Below are 17288 nucleotides of genomic sequence, written 5' to 3'. Positions count from 1 at the left end.
TAATTTTTTTATCTAAACTATCTAAGTAACTTCAATCAGAAGCGCTTCCCCAATCCCCTTACATTTTTGTTATACACGCGCCTCATATAACGTAAATCTTGTTCTCTTCTCGCATTTTCGTTCTTCTTCTTCTTCTCTGTTTGCGTTCTTCTTCTTCTTCAACCTAATAAAATTCGCCGTTCTCCTTTGTTCGCGTTTTTCTTCTCTGCTCAAATTCTTCATGTGAGAATAAAAGAACGGAAGAGAGAAAACAAAGGAGGCAAACAAAGGATGGAAGAGAGAAGTTGGAGAAATTGGTGGAGTTAAAGAGCGTTTATAGGAAACTATTTTATTTATAGAAGTTAGGAAACTATATAAATGAGTGAAATCAAAATGTATTCAATCAAAAAAAAAAGTAAAATTAAAGGAATTCACATATCCTTAGCAATTATTCATTTTCTTTCCTTTTTTTTCTCTTTAGTAATTATATAGCGAGTGCATTATTGTGAGTAGTGTTCAATTTCATATTACTTTGTAGCTATTAGAAGTCAAAATTCCGCTGCAGACTCAACAATTGGTATCAAGAGCCAACATTATATTATTCATTATTTGAGTGGTAAAATTCAATTTTGAATATAATGGCTTCTACTAGTAGTAATGTCAAAGTAGGCAAATATGAAATCGAGAAGTTCAATGAAAAAAATGATTTTTCCTATTGGAGGATGCAGATGAAAAATCTGCTTATATCACAAAAGTTACACAAGGCACTAGCGGGAAAAGAGAAAAAGCCGGAAGGAATGGAAGATGAGGATTGGGAAGAATTAGATCTTGAGGCACGGGCTGCAATAATCTTATGCCTTGAGAGGGATGTTGCTTTCTTGGTGAACGAAGAAGCAACTGCAGCAGGCGTCTGGTTAAAGTTAGAGAGTAACTTCATGACAAAGACTCTAACTAACAGGATCTACTTAAAATCCAAATTGTATACATGCAAGATGGAGGAAGGCACCTCAATCCGAGAATATATCAATAAGTTTGATAGGATCATATCAAACTTAAAGGATATAGATGTGAAGGTTGATGATGAAGACCAGGCACTCATATTGTTACTTTCATTACCGAAGTCCTATGAAAATCTGGTGCAGACATTGATGCTGGTGGGTGACACTCTGACCATGGATGAGACGAGGGCATCACTTTTAGCAGATGATCTACGTAAGGTTGCTACAAGTGTAATGTCATCTTCAAATGGAAGAGAGTATAATGATCAAGCACAAGGATTGTTCGCGGCTAGAGGAAGGACTAATGAAAGAGGAAAAGGTAATAAGCGTGGAAAGTCTAGGACAAAATCTAGACCTCACGCGGAGAGAACATGCTTTAAATGTGGTGAAGCTGGACATTTCAAAGCAAATTGTCCAAATAAGAAGATAGCTTTCAAGAAACAGAACAACGAAAACCCAAAAGAAAAGCAAGAAGCAAGCTACGTCTCAAATGATGAGGAAGATTGTTACTCTGTGACAGAACAATCTTATGAAATCTTCGATAAGTGGATTCTTGATTCAGGAGCCTCTCACCATATGTGTCCAAATAGGAAGTGGTTTACTACCTATGAAAGCATAAATGGTGGCACAGTTTTAATGGGCAATGATCATGCTTGTAAAACTGTGGGGTTGGGTACTGTAAGAATCAAGATGCATGATGGTGTCGTAAGAACCTTAAAGGATGTGAGACATATTCCAGACTTGCGGAAAAATCTGATCTCCATAGGTTTGTTGGAGAAAAATGGTTGCAAAATAGTTGCGGAAAATGGGGTACTGAAAGTTGTTCGTGGTTCTTTGGTAGTGATGAAAGGATTTCGTCACGGTAATCTTTATTCTCTTTTGGGGACAACGGTTATAGGTGAGTTAGCAGTTGGAATCGGTGGAAGTAGAGATCAAACAGATTGCACGAGAATATGGCACATGCGGCTTGGACATATGTCAGAGAAAAGTCTATCATTGCTTTGTGGACAAGGTTTGCTGAAGAATATGAAGAAACCACAAATGGAATTTTGTGAGCATTGCGTGTATGGAAAGGCACACAGGGTGAAGTTTTCTACAAGCAAGCACAAAAGCAAAGGGTTGTTAGACTACGTGCATACTGATGTTTGGGGCCCGGCTAAAGTTACTTCCAAGGGTGGTTCCAGGTATTTTGTTACTTTTGTTGATGATTATTCCAGGTATGTTTGGATTTACTTTCTCAAATATAAGAATGAGGTATTCGACACTTTTAAGCGGTGGAGAGCAATGGTTGAAAATCGAACGGGTAGGAAGTTAAAAACTCTACGATCTGATAATGGCACAGAGTACACGGATGGGGCTTTCAAGGAGTTCTGTGACCGAGAAGGCATTACAAGACACTGGACAGTTAGAGAAACACCACAACAGAATGGAGTCGCCGAACGACTGAATCGTACGCTACTTGAGAAGGCAAGGTGTATGCGCTCTAATTCCGGGTTAGGCAGAGAATGGTGGGCAGAATCAGTTGCTACAGCTTGCTACATAGTGAATCGATCCCCACATTCTTCTCTAGATGGAAACACACCTTATAAGGTGTGGTCAGGGGAACATGCAGATTACGAGAAACTCAGAGTCTTTGGATGCACAGCCTATTATTATGTCAAAGATAATAAGCTTGATGATAGAGCAAAGAAAGCAATCTTTTTGGGGTATCCAAGAGGGGTTCAAGGCTATCGCCTTTGGAGTGTAAATGATTCTAAGTTTGTAATTAGCAGGGATGTTACCTTTGATGAACGATCTATGGTAGCTTTGTCTAAAGATATGGTGCCAGATGATGGTGATGTTGGAAAAACTTCAAATACTCAAGTGGTGGAGATAGAGTCTAAATACCAACAAATAGACTCTAGTAATGTTCAGGTGGAGCATCCTAATGCTACTCGAGATGACGCAGAGGATGAACTTGATCATGAGGAAATTCAGCGAGAAAATGCACATGCATTACAACAGCAGCAGCAGGATTCTTTGGCATCTACTAGGCCAAAGAGGAATTATAAATTTGTTCAGAAGTTCGGGTCAGACAAGCCTTTGAGACATTATGGGCAGCTAAACTTGGTAGATTATGCACTCTCAGTGGAGGATGATGAGCCGGTCACCTTCAAACATGCTATCAAAGACAAAGATAGAGAAAGTTGGTTGGTCGCTATGGAGGAAGAGATGCAATCTCTTCATAAGAACAAGACATGGGATGTGGTCCCATTGCCCGTGGGAAAGACTGCAATTGGTTGTAAGTGGGTGTATAAAAGAAAAGAAGATCCTACTAAGTCAGATGGTACAAGATTCAAAGCTAGGTTAGTAGCGAAGGGATTTGCACAAAAAGAAGGTGTTGATTACAACGAGATATTTTCTCCTGTGGTGAAACACACTTCCATACGAGTGCTTTTAAGTCTTGTTGCTCATGGTGATCTTGAATTGGAACAACTTGACGTGAAGACTGCATTCTTGCACGGTGACTTAGAGGAAGAAATCTACATGTATCAGCCTGAGGGTTTCAAGGTTGAGGGTAAAGAAAGTCAGGTATGTCGCTTGAGGAAATCGCTATATGGATTGAAACAATCTCCTCGGCAATGGTATAAGCGATTTGACTCCTTTATGTTAAAACAAGGTTTTTCCAGAAGTAATTATGATTGTTGTGTATATATTCGTAAGCTTCCTGGAGGTGATTATATCTATCTTCTATTGTATGTGGATGACATGCTTATTGCCTCTAAGAGCAAGGTAGAGATAGATATGTTAAAGGTTCAACTTGGTAAAGAATTTGAAACAAAAGACTTGGGTGCTGCACGAAAAATATTAGGCATGGAAATTAAAAGGGAGAGATCAAGCCAAAAATTGTTCTTGAGCCAAAGAGGATACATTGAGCGCGTCATTGAAAGATTTGAAATGAAAAATGCTAAATCGGTGGTAACGCCGTTGGCTCCACATTTTAGGCTCTCTGGTAAACAATCTCCCACAACAGCAGAGGATAAGGCTTACATGGAAAATGTACCTTATGCTAGTGCAGTCGGTAGCCTAATGTATGCTATGGTATGTACACGCCCAGATATTTCACAGGCAGTAAGTGTTGTTAGCAGGTTCATGGCAAACCCGGGTAAGGCACACTGGGAAGCAGTCAAGTGGATATTAAGATACTTGAAGGGCACCATTGACACAGGTTTATGCTTTAGTGGAAAATCATGTCAAATCAGCGGCTTTGTTGATTCTGATTATGCTGGTGATCTAGATAGAAGACGTTCTACGACTGGTTATGTATATAAAATACAAGGTGCTCCAGTTAGTTGGCGATCGATGTTACAAGCTACAGTGGCACTATCTACTACAGAAGCTGAGTACATGGCAGTAGCAGAAGGGGTGAAAGAAGCAATGTGGCTAAGAGGTCTTCTAGATGATTTGGGGTTGAAGCAAGATTGCGTGGATCTGAATTGTGATAGTCAAAGTGCAATTCATTTGGCTAAAAATCAGGTTCATCATGCTCGTACCAAGCATATTGATGTTAGATATCACTTCGTGCGTGATGTTATGGAGAAAGGTGACATTTCTCTTGTAAAAGTACACACGGATGAAAATCCCGCTGACATGTTGACTAAAGTGGTGTCAGGAAGCAAGTTCCAACACTGTTTGAAATTGCTCAATATTGTTCCATGTTAGGCAGTTATTGTCTAATGATGCAACCAGATATGAATACTATACTTTGATCGTCCAAAATTTGAGTAGATTTCAAATTGTGAACGAGGTGGAGAATTGTGAGAATAAAAGAACGGAAGAGAGAAAACAAAGGAGGCAAACAAAGGATGGAAGAGAGAAGTTGGAGAAATTGGTGGAGTTAAAGAGCGTTTATAGGAAACTATTTTATTTATAGAAGTTAGGAAACTATATAAATGAGTGAAATCAAAATGTATTCAATCAAAAAAAAAAAGTAAAATTAAAGGAATTCACATATCCTTAGCAATTATTCATTTTCTTTCCTTTTTTTCTCTTTAGTAATTATATAGCGAGTGCATTATTGTGAGTAGTGTTCAATTTCATATTACTTTGTAGCTATTAGAAGTCAAAATTCCGCTGCAGACTCAACACTTCATTATTAATCTGCATTGAATTCAACGTAATACGCTCCGTCGTTCTTCTTCTTCTTCGTTTTCTTCTTCGATCTACACTTCTGAATGGAAACAATGAATGATTCAACTTCAAATCAGTTGAATGATGTTATTACGTTGAGACAGTTGGGAAATAATTGCTGCATGCTATCACAATAATCTTAAACACTTAATAAAGTAAAAGGAGGCCACCGAACCGAACAACATTCATTTGGTGAATCAAAATCACAAAGGTCACTGAACCGAACAATGTTCATGTGGTGAATAAATGGTGATCAATTTTCAATCAACAAGAATAGTATTTCTCCTCCTCTTCCTCCTCCTCCTTCTTCTTTTAAATTCGCGCACGTAGGTTCTTCTTCTGCTTCTTCTTCTTCGCGTATGCAGATTCTTCTCCTTCTCCTTCTCCTTCTCCTTCTCCTTCTTCTTCTTCTCCTTCTTCTTTCGTTATAATTATCACCAACAACACCAACATTTTGCTCGGTTAAGTGGAGTTGCTCATTTTGATTTACTTGATTGTTAATGTATTCAGTTGAGTTATTGTGCATGTAGAAATATTTTTCTTACTGATTAAATGTTTATCACGTTTTATTCAGCACATGATTGGTGTTCGGTTCAGTGGTGTTAGTCATTTCGATTCACCTGGTTGTTATGTGTTCAGTTGACTTCTTTTGTATGAAAAAATGTTATTCTTGATGATTGAATGTTTATGACGTTTTATTCAGCACATGAATGTTGCTCGGTTCAGTGGAGTTGCTCATTTTGATTTACTTTATTGTTAGTGTGTTCAATTGAGTCATTGTGCATGTAGAAATATTTTTCTTTGATGATTAAATGTTTATGACGTTTTATTCAGTACATGAATGATGTTCGGTTCAGTGGAGTTGGCCATTTCGGTTCATTTCTGTTCTGCACAATTTAAAACTCTTCCTCCTCACCTTCTACTACTTCTTCACCAAGGAGAGAAAGAGAAAAAGACAAAAAAAAAAAAAAATACAGCAACAATAAGAACAAAAGAATGAAAATAAGGAGAAAATACGTGAAGAAGGAGGCGAGAATGAGGAGGAGGATGAAGGCGAATCTCTGTTGCTGTTTTTGTTCGTTTCTGGTTGTTCCTTACCAAATCTTCTCACGATTCTTCTCCAGTAGTAGTTTTCGCAGAGAACGTGACTGAAGTTTGAGTGTTTTTGAGAGAGATTCGAAGAGAATGAGTGGTTTTGTATTGAGGAAGAAGTAACATTTTTACATAATGAGCGCGAAGTAACGAAGGATTTTCAAGCGCGTGTTTTCACTCGTCATTAATGTGCGTGACTCTATTTGGATTTGAGCCAACTTAGTTATATGGTTGCATGGATGTGTAGCCTGCCCGATCTCTAAATTACCAAATACTTTTGAAAAGCTTCTATAATAAATAATATTCTATATATCGGGGTATACTATTTGTTGAATTTATCTCTATTTATTATATTTAATTTATTTATAGAACTCATAAATTATTTCTAAATTAAATTTAAGTTTTTTTTTTTGGGTTATCTAAACTCAGGTATTTTCGTTACTTATAATGACTTGATAAGCTTTCGAAAATTTTATAGGTTTCAGAGAAAGAATATCAAACTCTATAATTAATTCCCTTACTTATTAATAGGAATTTTATCAGCATCCATTAATTGTAATTGTAGGTACTCCTACCACCCAATCTCAAGCCATAAAAATCATCTAATCATCTAAAAAAATTTAATCTTTCACCAAAATTCGTCACTCACGTATTTTCCCAAGTTATATTGTAGCGAAGCGAGTACGGGTCCATCTCTATTCTCCATTTTGCGTGGCCATAGTCTTCGGACATTTGTGGGAATGAATGGATGGTGTTCCTGGCCTCTTCCTTTCATTTTTGCTTTTTATTGCATGTTTCATTATAATCTGAATGTGAGAACCCACCTCTCCTATTATCTATTTGGCTAAAGAATAAAATCTAATTATAATGATTAGTAGTGTTAGAAAGTCAGTACATTTTGTAAGTTATAGTTATCAATTAATTATTATTAATATTTTTAATGATGTGAGATTATATTTAATAATATGAAATTACATACTCTTTTTTTAATAGTTAAATATTGTCTAAATTTTAATAAAAGTGCTCTATAATAATTATAAAAAGTAATACGAGTTATGAGATATATTTAATTACTGTATAAATGTATGTAGAGTATTATAAATAGATTCTATGTCTAACAATACCTTGTGGTTCCATGCTAAGAGGTCCAATTGAAAGAAGCATTTTGGTCACGTTCTGCTTTTACTATCTTCTTCTTGAAAACCGAAAACAAGGGGTGGGACTCAATTTGGATGATGGTTGCAGATCGTTATTATTGAAGGAAATTGATAACTTTATATAACGAAGGAAAGAATTGTTGAATATAGTTTAGCTAGTTACCAATTCTGAATATAAGTAATTCTTTTCTTTATTTCAGTATATACTTTATTTTTAGAGTGTGTTTGGATTCTGTCCTTGAAAGAGAAATACATGCAAAGATAAATTAAATAATGAATTAAATAAGAAGAATAAAGATAGGACAAGATTTTTAAATGGTGGATATTTCAATGAAGATTTTATAATTGTCTTTATGTGAATTTTTTTTTTATCCTTAGACGATGAATTGAAGGATTAGATTTTGATATATTATAAAAAGTGTTATTTTTATTTAAAATGTGGCCAAATAAATAAATCATACTTTTATACAAAACATCTTCATAAAAAAATATTTTTAACATCTTTATTTGAGTAGCTCCTTTTTTAAATTTGTCTCCAATTTTCTTTTGCGGTATTAAAATTAATAGAATAAATTTTCTATCTCTAAAAATAAAATAATTTTGTGTGTATATTTCAATTTCCATAACCAAAAGATTTGTGCAACGAGAAAGGGCATAACTATAAAACTTGTAAAGGAGTTCCAAGCAATCCCAATTGGAAACCAAAGAAAAAAAAAATTCAAAAAGACTGTTGATAACTCACAAGCTCTGGTGCTGCTTCCCCTTTCACAATCAGCTCAATTAGAGGTAAGCAAGCACCAATAATGCTTTAGGATCTTTTTGCACTTTTTAAAATTAGCCAGTGGTGAAAACAATGATGTCATTATACATATTTCTTAAGGACTAATTATCCCATTTGGTTATCTTTCTATATTTTTGTTATATAAGATCAAAACCAATCACAAAGTGAAAAATTTGCTGACCCTAGTGTTGGGGAAGCATCAGGGACTGCACCAGTTGTTGCACCAATTATGGATCAATCATCTGCTCTAGCACAGACTCCGTTTAGGCCTTCATCCCAGCTGCCAAGAGTGGACCAACCAAAATTCAAAGCTGCTGTCCCTAAATTCAGACCCAAACAACCAATTGTCAAGCCCCCAACAAGTGTAAATCCATCATCAAATCCACCATCACACACACAACAAACTCAAAGCAAAAGTACCAGTGGGGGACCATCAAAGGAGACCTTGAAAGCAGCTAGCAGTGGCACTACAAGAATTTTCAAGCATCAGAAGAAGTGAACACAGCTGCATGATTTCTGTTTTTTTTTTTTCTTAGTTATTAGCATGAATTGAACAATGCTTTCTAGCTATCATAGCTTGACAAACTTTTTTACATGCCAACTAGAAATTTTCTTATTTTGTGGTAAACTTATACTATTTAGTTATGTTTTGGATTAAGCCAGATACATTGTCGTGTAACATTTTTGTTACAATCTATCTAGAATTACTATCTTATATAATACTTGACTTGCAATATTGTTTAGCTGTTCTAACTTAAAAAAAAAATGGATTCAGTCCACAAATAGACTTTTCATTAAAAAGTCAGCAATGGCAATTTTCATTACAATATCACCATGTACATCAATCATCTTTACCCCTTTAAGATACATACAGCAACAACAACAACAACTACACCAATCACAGTAATATGTCACAAACTCATGTTTTTTTTTTTCTTTTCAATAGACAACAGCTTCCTCTCCAAGTCTTCCATTTTTTTCTCCATAGCCTGATTTCGAAACAGCTGTTCTTTAACGTCTATTCCCTCAGCTTCATCCGCAGCACCCAATGCTTGAGGTTCTATGGCCCTAATTTCTTTCAGGTGTTCATCCAGTCAGACAAAATACCGGTAGTACCGTTCTTTAGCCTGAAGAAAATTTTCAGAAAATCACCCATTACAATCTCATCCAACTATTGAAAAAATAGTAACTTACCTTGAAGAATGGACACCCAAAAAACATTCTATTAGGGTTACTAGTTGTTCTTGACTTGTACATAATGGCATAGACGCTGCAGAAGCACTTTGGCGCAACCCGATCTCGCTCATATCCTCCTGGCACAGCGCATGAAGATCCCCCTCCAGGTTTTGTGCATGCAGAACCCCCTTCACTCGTCATAGACGATCGCAGCATCAAAGCCTATGAGTTCGTCCAAGGATTTCGATCAAATAAGGCTCAAGCATGGTAACGACGTCGTTTTGAGTCACAAGGACCAATTTGTCCATTTAAAATTTGTTTCCCATCCACATCAGCAACCAAAACGGCAGCTGAGACTCCACCCTTCCATATCAGCATTCTCCGTTGCTGTTTTCAACCCCAACTCAATGGAGGGATATCATTGTCCCGCGTTTTATAAGGTGAGGGATTTAAATGTATTTTTAAATTTTGAGGGACGAAAATGTCCGCATTTAAAAACGTCAGAACCAATTTGTCTTTTACTCTAAATAATATTCTAGAATTTATCTCTATTTATTATATTTAATTTATTGACAGACCTCATAAATTATTTTTAAATTAAATTTAAGTGTTTTTTTTGTGTGGTTATCTAAGCTCAGGTATTTTCGTTACTTATAATGACTTGATAAGCTTTCGAAAATTTTATAGGTGAGAAAGAATATCAAACTCTATAATTCCCTTACTTATTAATAGCTATTTTATCAGCATCCATTAATTGTAATTGTAGGTACTCCTACCACCCAATCTCAAGCCATAAAAATCATCTAATCATCTAAAAAAATTCATCAGTCACGTATTTTCCCAAGTTATATTGTAGCGAAGCGAGTACGGGTCCATCTCTATTCTCCATTTTGCGTGGCCATAATCTTCGGACATTTGTGGGAATGAATGGATGGTGTTCCTGGCCTCTTCCTTTCATCTTTGCTTTTTATTGCATGTTTCCTAACTCGTTCTTTTTGGTAAATAATCACTTTTGAAGAAAAGAACCTGTCTCATAAGTTTTCATTTCTTCATTGTTTCGGTTTGGATCGGTGCTAAAATAAAATATTCTAAGCAGAGTTTTATTCTTCTCTTCGTTTTGCTGTCCTATAGCTCTCACTCCCCACTTGTGTGTTATCCACGTGACAAAGAAATAAATGCCTCCAATAATACTCATTATTTTTACATGCGAAAAATGTGTTTAAATTCATTCAAACTGAATCATTTTAGCCACGTTGGGCAATGCAAAGCGAAGATGTAAATCCATTGCGTGGTGCTCCAGTTACTCATTAGGAATGAAAATGGTGGTTGGGTCCATGGGTTTTATGAAGAATGCTTATTTGGGACAAATTACTGCACGAATGTGCTTGCTAAGCGTGGCGCCATGGCTAATTCTGCTTCTGTAGAGCTGGTTTCTCCCTTGGAGTTTGCCTCTTATATATGAACGATGCAGCTACCACCTGGGGTTTTAATTTCTTTGCTAGGCCTTAGCCTCTCTTTTTAAAAATTGAACTTAATCTATGTTAATAAACATATTCTTGAATAATAATTAAGCTGTTAGCAAATTTACACCCTATCGTTTTTACTTCAAAATAAACTGGGACAAAATGTCTACAGAATGCTCTGCTCTTACGGTATTTACCACACAATATAACTGTCTCATAATTGCCTAATTGTTGGCCATGTTTTCGTGTCTTGTAAGGGTTAGATCTCGTGCCCCATCTTTGGTGGACTTTTTATTCATATCTTCTTTTTTGTGTGGTTATACTATTTTAGTATTTTCAGTTTATTCGAACTATGTGACTATTCTACTGGAAATCGTGTATTATGTGAAGAAGGGGTTTTTGCTCAAGATTTACCAGAATAGTCTACTTGGAAGGGTATTTGCATTTATCTCCTTTTTTGTAGTGCTAGCTACTGACTTTTTAGTTGTCTATTTTGTATAAATTATGCTACATAATCAATAGTTTTATAATTAGGTGAAAACTCAGGTGCAGTCGACTTTACGTGAAATTGATACTTGAAAGCCGTTAGATGATTTCACTAGTTTGACTAAATTTTCATCTAACGACTCTCAGGTATCAACTTCACGTGAAGTCGACTGCACCTGAGTTTCTACTTTATAATTAACATGTAATAGATATAAGGGGGAAAAAATATAACTGACCAAATTTGTTCTGCATCTCTTTTTTAATATGAAAGAAAATTATTATTAACTACATAATAATATTAAAAAACTATTTGTCCCTTAAATATACTAATTCCATATTTCAAATGAATGAGAAACATATATTTAATAAAAAAAGAATAGGCACGCACTCTGATTTTTATTCTTGTGTCTCACTGCCTCATTGAATTTCAGTAAATTAGGCCAGCTTATTAGGTCAGTACATGATTTCACATATCATATGCTCCATTGAAAACAAATACAAATAAATAAACATATAAAAACCCACGTGGCACATGTCACATGAAAACACCTACACAATCCTCATGTGCCACAAGCAAAAGATGAAAAGAGTGTATGCTTTTGATTGTCATGAGTTTTACGTCATTTATTATTATTATTATTATTATTATTGGATTAGAAATGTGAAGAAAAAGTTGAAAGTAAATATAGGCTTGGTAAGAAGTAGAATATAAAAGTAAAAATTGGATTATTACCCTCGGATCTATCTTGACCTCAATGATATGAAGCGATGGAGCTAAGCAAGTATGTATATTTTTCGGAAAAAAAATATATGAAAAAGGGAGATATTTTAAGGAATTGTATCACGTGGAAAAAAGGCAGAGACACATTACGAAATGCAATAAGAGGGGTAACACAAAGAAAGTAAAACCAACTGGACTATAGCAAGTGGCCTAATTGCCAAATTGGGTAATGTTCAACATCAAAAGAGCAAGCAGGGGTGGCTGCCAACTAATACAAGCCACATGAAAATACACATTCAGTTGCAAAGGCATTAATTGATTTTTGAATAAGCAGGTGCGCAAAGAGATTTGAGATGCGAGGAGCTATAATCGTATTCAAAAGTTTTGGCCATGTGTATCTCATTTCCCACGTGCCCCTTTGCCCCCTTTGCAATCCCAATAACAATGACAATAACCATCTCTTCTATTCTATTCTATTCATTTCTTCCATCTCCTTCTCGATCTCCCCTTCTTATTATATATTATATAAACCTTAGCTTTCACTTGTGTCTCTGTCTCCACTTGAAAGTTTAATGTTGCTTGCTATCTGTATCATTCTTCCTCATACATACATTATATTCTTCATGAGTTCAATGCTGTCATAGCGCCATTTGTCAAACCAATTTAATATATGAAGCGAAATTGCTGCCTGGATCTCCGCCTTCGTTCTTCATCCTCCCATCATCGTTCCATGTGAGCGGACGACCTTTTTTCTTTTTCTTGCCATTCAATAAACAACTTATGGAATTCTTCTTGCACTGACCTGGTCATTTTTATTTTCTGGAAGAATTTGTAGGAATGAGATGTTGGAGCTTCACAATAAACTTGTAGGCATTATTCACGATGGACGCAGCTGCATGTTTGACATAACAGAACTTCAGGTAATAATATAATATTATTCTTTTGTTTTTTGTAGAAGCTCTAGCTAGGCCCAATGTTTCAGAGTGTAGGCCCATATGGAAAAAAGAAAAACTAGAGAGGCCCAGTATTGAAAGTGTGTATGTGTATGCATATGTATGTGCGTAGGCAAGAGTGATAATATGGGTGGCAAGTAGTCAAAAAGTGGAAGAGAGGATTGTTGGCATACAAACACAAGCATTGCTAATGTACGCGTCGCGAGGCCTTTCCGTCAAGAGATCGCTTCAGGAATTCCTGCAAAATAGAAAGAGAAGGTGTCAAAGCACCCACATCTCCGACAACCACAACCACCTCAATTAGTCAACTTCATGCATCAGATGTACCAATATTTTTTATTTGGAATGTGTTTCTTTTTATATTACAACAACCAATTAAGAGCAGTAAGAGTGAGCAACATTTATTTCAATTTCTTGTAAACATATTTTTAATGAACGAAGAAGGCCACCCTACTACGGAGCAGGCAGGGCAGGTGGATTCAGTTACATTGCAACGCGCATAACCATAACCCAACCATTCCTTTCATGCATGGCATCAATACATGTTACGCCCCCTCTAGAAACATTATTTGATCCGCAGAAAACTCACACTCACATACTTATTTTGTTCTTTATTTATATTAAGAAGATATATATTATGTTTCGAGCAATATATATTTGCTAATTAACAACTGTTCATACGGAAGAAAGTAAAACTATTAAGTTGACTGCGTTTGGAAGCTGATGACCAAACTTCTAATTATTATTGTTATGGCGTATCTATGTGTCAATGTAGCGGAACACATGTTGGACTTTTTTCTCTTCAAATTTAAAATTTATATTTCTTTTCCTCTTCGCGAGTTGCTGGCTGCGCCTCCTCGGTTGCTGCTTTCTCACAGTAATATATATGAAGCATATAGTAAACGAGGAGTCAACGACGAGGAAACTAATTTGCAACCATCAATATTTATAAGGAAGCAGAATATCATTTTTTTTTTACATATTTTGTACATTTTTATTTTTAACATTAAAAGTAAATAATGAAAAATAAAATAATCTAAATTATGTACCTTTTATTATATAAGTTTCTATTATCATATTAAATTTATTATTTAAAAATTTTCTGAACGCATGAATATATAATTGGATGACCTTATATAAAAGGAGAAATATTTATTAGTTTTTTTTCTTATGTTTGTTTTGCATTTGAGTTAATATTAACCGTTTTTATTAAAAACATTAATTCTTAGTATTTTTAATAAAAATATTTAGAATATAATAAAAAATTATTTAAAATAGTTTAAATTTATTTTATTTAGTATTTTTTAATTACCATTTACCTTATTGAATTAATTACTTTTTGTCCGCAAGTGGTAAAAGCTTTCTGACTTTGTAGTTTGTAGCATGAAATTAGGCCAAAATAATTGAGCAGAAGTGATATATAATTATATATATAGCTGACATTTTTGATAGTGTTGTAGATAGAAAGGAGGAATGAAGAAGATGGTGAGAAGTTAATAGTAGAGAATGAGAGGCCTGGGAAGCGGCTAGTGTATGGAAATGGAAGGGTGTATTTGTTGGAGAAAGTGGTTCAAGAGGGGAGGCCCAGCGGCAATGATAGCAGCTTGGTGTAGAGAGGCCAAGCGGGCATCCATGTGCTCATCCTGCATCACCCTGCCCACTCCTTCATCCACATCCCTCTCTCCAAACCCATTCAGTCTCACACCCACTCTCCAAACCTGCACGATGTAGGCGCAGTTCAAGAACTGGTCGCCCGCGAGAGGGTAGCAGAGCAGTCTCACTCGGAACTGCAAAGCCTCCAAGGTGGAGTTCCAGCCGCAGTGAGTGAGGTAGCATCCCACAGAGCGGTGCTGCAGGATCTCCGTCTGGGGGGCCCAACACACAACCCGGCCTCTGCCACTGGTCCTCTCCACAAAGCCAGCTGGCAAGCCCTCACGCCACCCTGAAGTGGACCTCAGGACCCAAAGGAATGGCCTCCCTGTAGCCTCCAGTGCGAGTGCCAGGCTCCTCACCCTTGCCTCCCCTATCGGACTCACCCAGCTTCCGAATGACACGTATACAACCGACCTTGCTTCCTGCCTTTCAAGCCACTCCATGCAGCTCCTGTCTTCTTCCCACAAGCTAATCGTCCTCCTATGCCTCCCCGCCGGGCCCCCGCTATTTATTATAATAGCGCTTATCGGAAACACCCTTGGATCTGATGATAAATCTGAATCATCACCAACTCTTCTTTCATCCGCAAACGAGTTCACCAGCAACCACTTCAGCTTCCTTGATCTCTCCATACTTCTCCTCCAGAATTTGAATCTAGCTTTCTTTGCTGCTACTGTTCCAATCAGCCAAGGTAGATCCTCCGTTGAAATTATCGGCGCCTCACTTACAATCCCATTTTTCCCTTCCTCTTTCGGAAGCCCTGCCATGCCAAAAAAAAAACAAATGTTATGGGCCAATATTAGTCAATATTTTAAAATAATACTTTACTTTTATACTACTAAAATTTAGTTTTACTATAATATTTAGTATTTAAAATTAATAAAGAAGTAATTAAAAATAACAAATTGTATTCCTTATGTAACATTATTGTTCATAATATAGTAGTAATACTAATTAATTACACTACTTGTGTAACATGACATATATCGCACATCTCTTGGCTTCAGACACATTAACTTTTACGTAACTCAATTGTTGCATCTGATGAGTCATATCATAGGGAACCCAATAAAACTTCCATACTTGTCGATCAAAATACTACTTTTTCTCTCATAAATCATAATGGATGGAGTGGTATAGGAAATACTCCTACATACTCCTATATCTTTTGTGATTCTTATACGCGTTTTTCTCGTTGAATACGTATTTATTACATTTTTGTTATAAATAATACTACTAGTGTACGAGGAATTCCATTGGAATTTTTAATGGAAGGAGTTGCACAAAAACAATGGGTGTGGCTAAATGGAAACTCGGCGCACAACTTGGTGTAGTAGCATAATCCTCATACCTCATACCGACATGACAAAGGAAGCGGCATTTATTATGGATGTCCATCTCAAAATAAAACGCATTTATATATGCCACATGCTTACTGCCATCTACTAAGGATATATATTCTTGTAGATGATTTTGTCTTAGATGAGAAGAAAAAATTTTGTGCATGCATATCAATTATATTTAGACGGATTTGATTCTTAGACGCACTAATTTTCTCAAAATAAATATATAGAACAAACGAAATAAAACTACAACCATATTAAATATATATTAAAAATTAAGTACTATATCAATTATGATATAAAATATATATTAAAATTAAATTAAATAATATATATTTATACATAAATACATAATAATTAATTTGATAGTTAATTTTTAATATAAAACTAATATGCATGTTTTTTTATTATTTCACTAGTAATTTTTATGTTTGGTATACAAAATTTAGTAATAGGTATGGTAAAATTTATTCCTCTCACTCTTATCGTTATTCGTTAATGATATCTCTAACTTAATTCATTTACAATTCACAATATATCTCATGAGATCCATAATGGTTTGTACGTTTTGTTATCAATTATTGATTATTAGTTACAGGAGTGCTAGCGGCCAGCAATTTTTGTAATTTATAGCCATTAAATAACCATCAATGATGATTTTAATGGTGTAAAATTTGTGTGAGATTTTATCTAATGGCTCACCTTTTTTTTACTGGTTACATGCTGACCAGAATTTGAAAAAGTTGATGGCCCCTAGACTTTTTCTTATTACTTATTAGTGTTAAGTGTGTTAGTAAGTTGTATGTAGAAGTGTTAAGAGAGAAGGATGGATGGGAGCAACCTGTGTGAGAAATGAGGCCAGCTTGGAGCAAGTGAGGAATGGAGGAGATCAAGCGGTAAGCGGCGAACATGGCGGGCCAGAAGCCGGCACAGGGGATCCCGCAGGTGGAGGCTACCTCTATGGCCCAGGAGGCCAACAGGTCAACCACCACACATATCACCTCTCCCTTCACCTTCTCACCCATCACCACCTTCTCCAGCTCACTTGGCATCCACTTCTCCATTGCCCACTCTATCTCGAAGAAATCCGGCGCCGCACCCCCTCCCACCCTCAGCCCATCTTCCACCGCCACCCACCTCACCATCTCCTCATCAGGCCACCTTTTAATGTGCTGCGGGACCACTATCACCGCCTCCAATCCCATCCCCGCAAACGCCGACGCCACCTTCTGCATGGCACTTAGGTGTCCTTGTGCTGGATATGGCACAAGTATTACTATTCTTCTTCCCTTCTTCTCAATCTGCCCCCTCATCAT

At 36.2% G+C, this 17288-nt stretch overlaps 2 protein-coding genes across 2 annotated transcripts; one reads left to right on the top strand and one right to left on the bottom strand.

The window, feature by feature from the left end:
• The first annotated feature begins 12522 nt into the window (after positions 1–12522).
• On the top strand, positions 12523–13559 carry LOC107608423 (jasmonate ZIM-domain protein). The gene is made up of 3 exons (XM_016310215.3): positions 12523–12755; positions 12859–12943; positions 13089–13559. Exons 1-3 carry the CDS (start codon positions 12694–12696, stop codon positions 13278–13280), a joined length of 339 nt encoding a protein of 112 aa, XP_016165701.1. The 5' UTR covers positions 12523–12693; the 3' UTR covers positions 13281–13559.
• Positions 13560–14438: 879 nt separating this feature from the next.
• LOC107610171 (UDP-Glycosyltransferase superfamily protein) lies at positions 14439–17288 on the bottom strand. Its single transcript, XM_016312265.3, has 2 exons — positions 16814–17288; positions 14439–15389 (listed from the first exon to the last, which is right to left on the bottom strand). Exons 1-2 carry the CDS (start codon positions 17286–17288, stop codon positions 14503–14505), a joined length of 1362 nt encoding a protein of 453 aa, XP_016167751.1. The 3' UTR covers positions 14439–14502.

This window comes from Arachis ipaensis, chromosome B7, assembly GCF_059453495.1.
Source record: "Arachis ipaensis isolate K30076 ecotype BB chromosome B7, ASM5945349v1, whole genome shotgun sequence".
NCBI lineage: Eukaryota > Viridiplantae > Streptophyta > Magnoliopsida > Fabales > Fabaceae > Arachis > Arachis ipaensis.
Note: the sequence above shows the minus strand (reverse complement) of the source record. Positions and strands in the feature narration are given on the sequence as shown.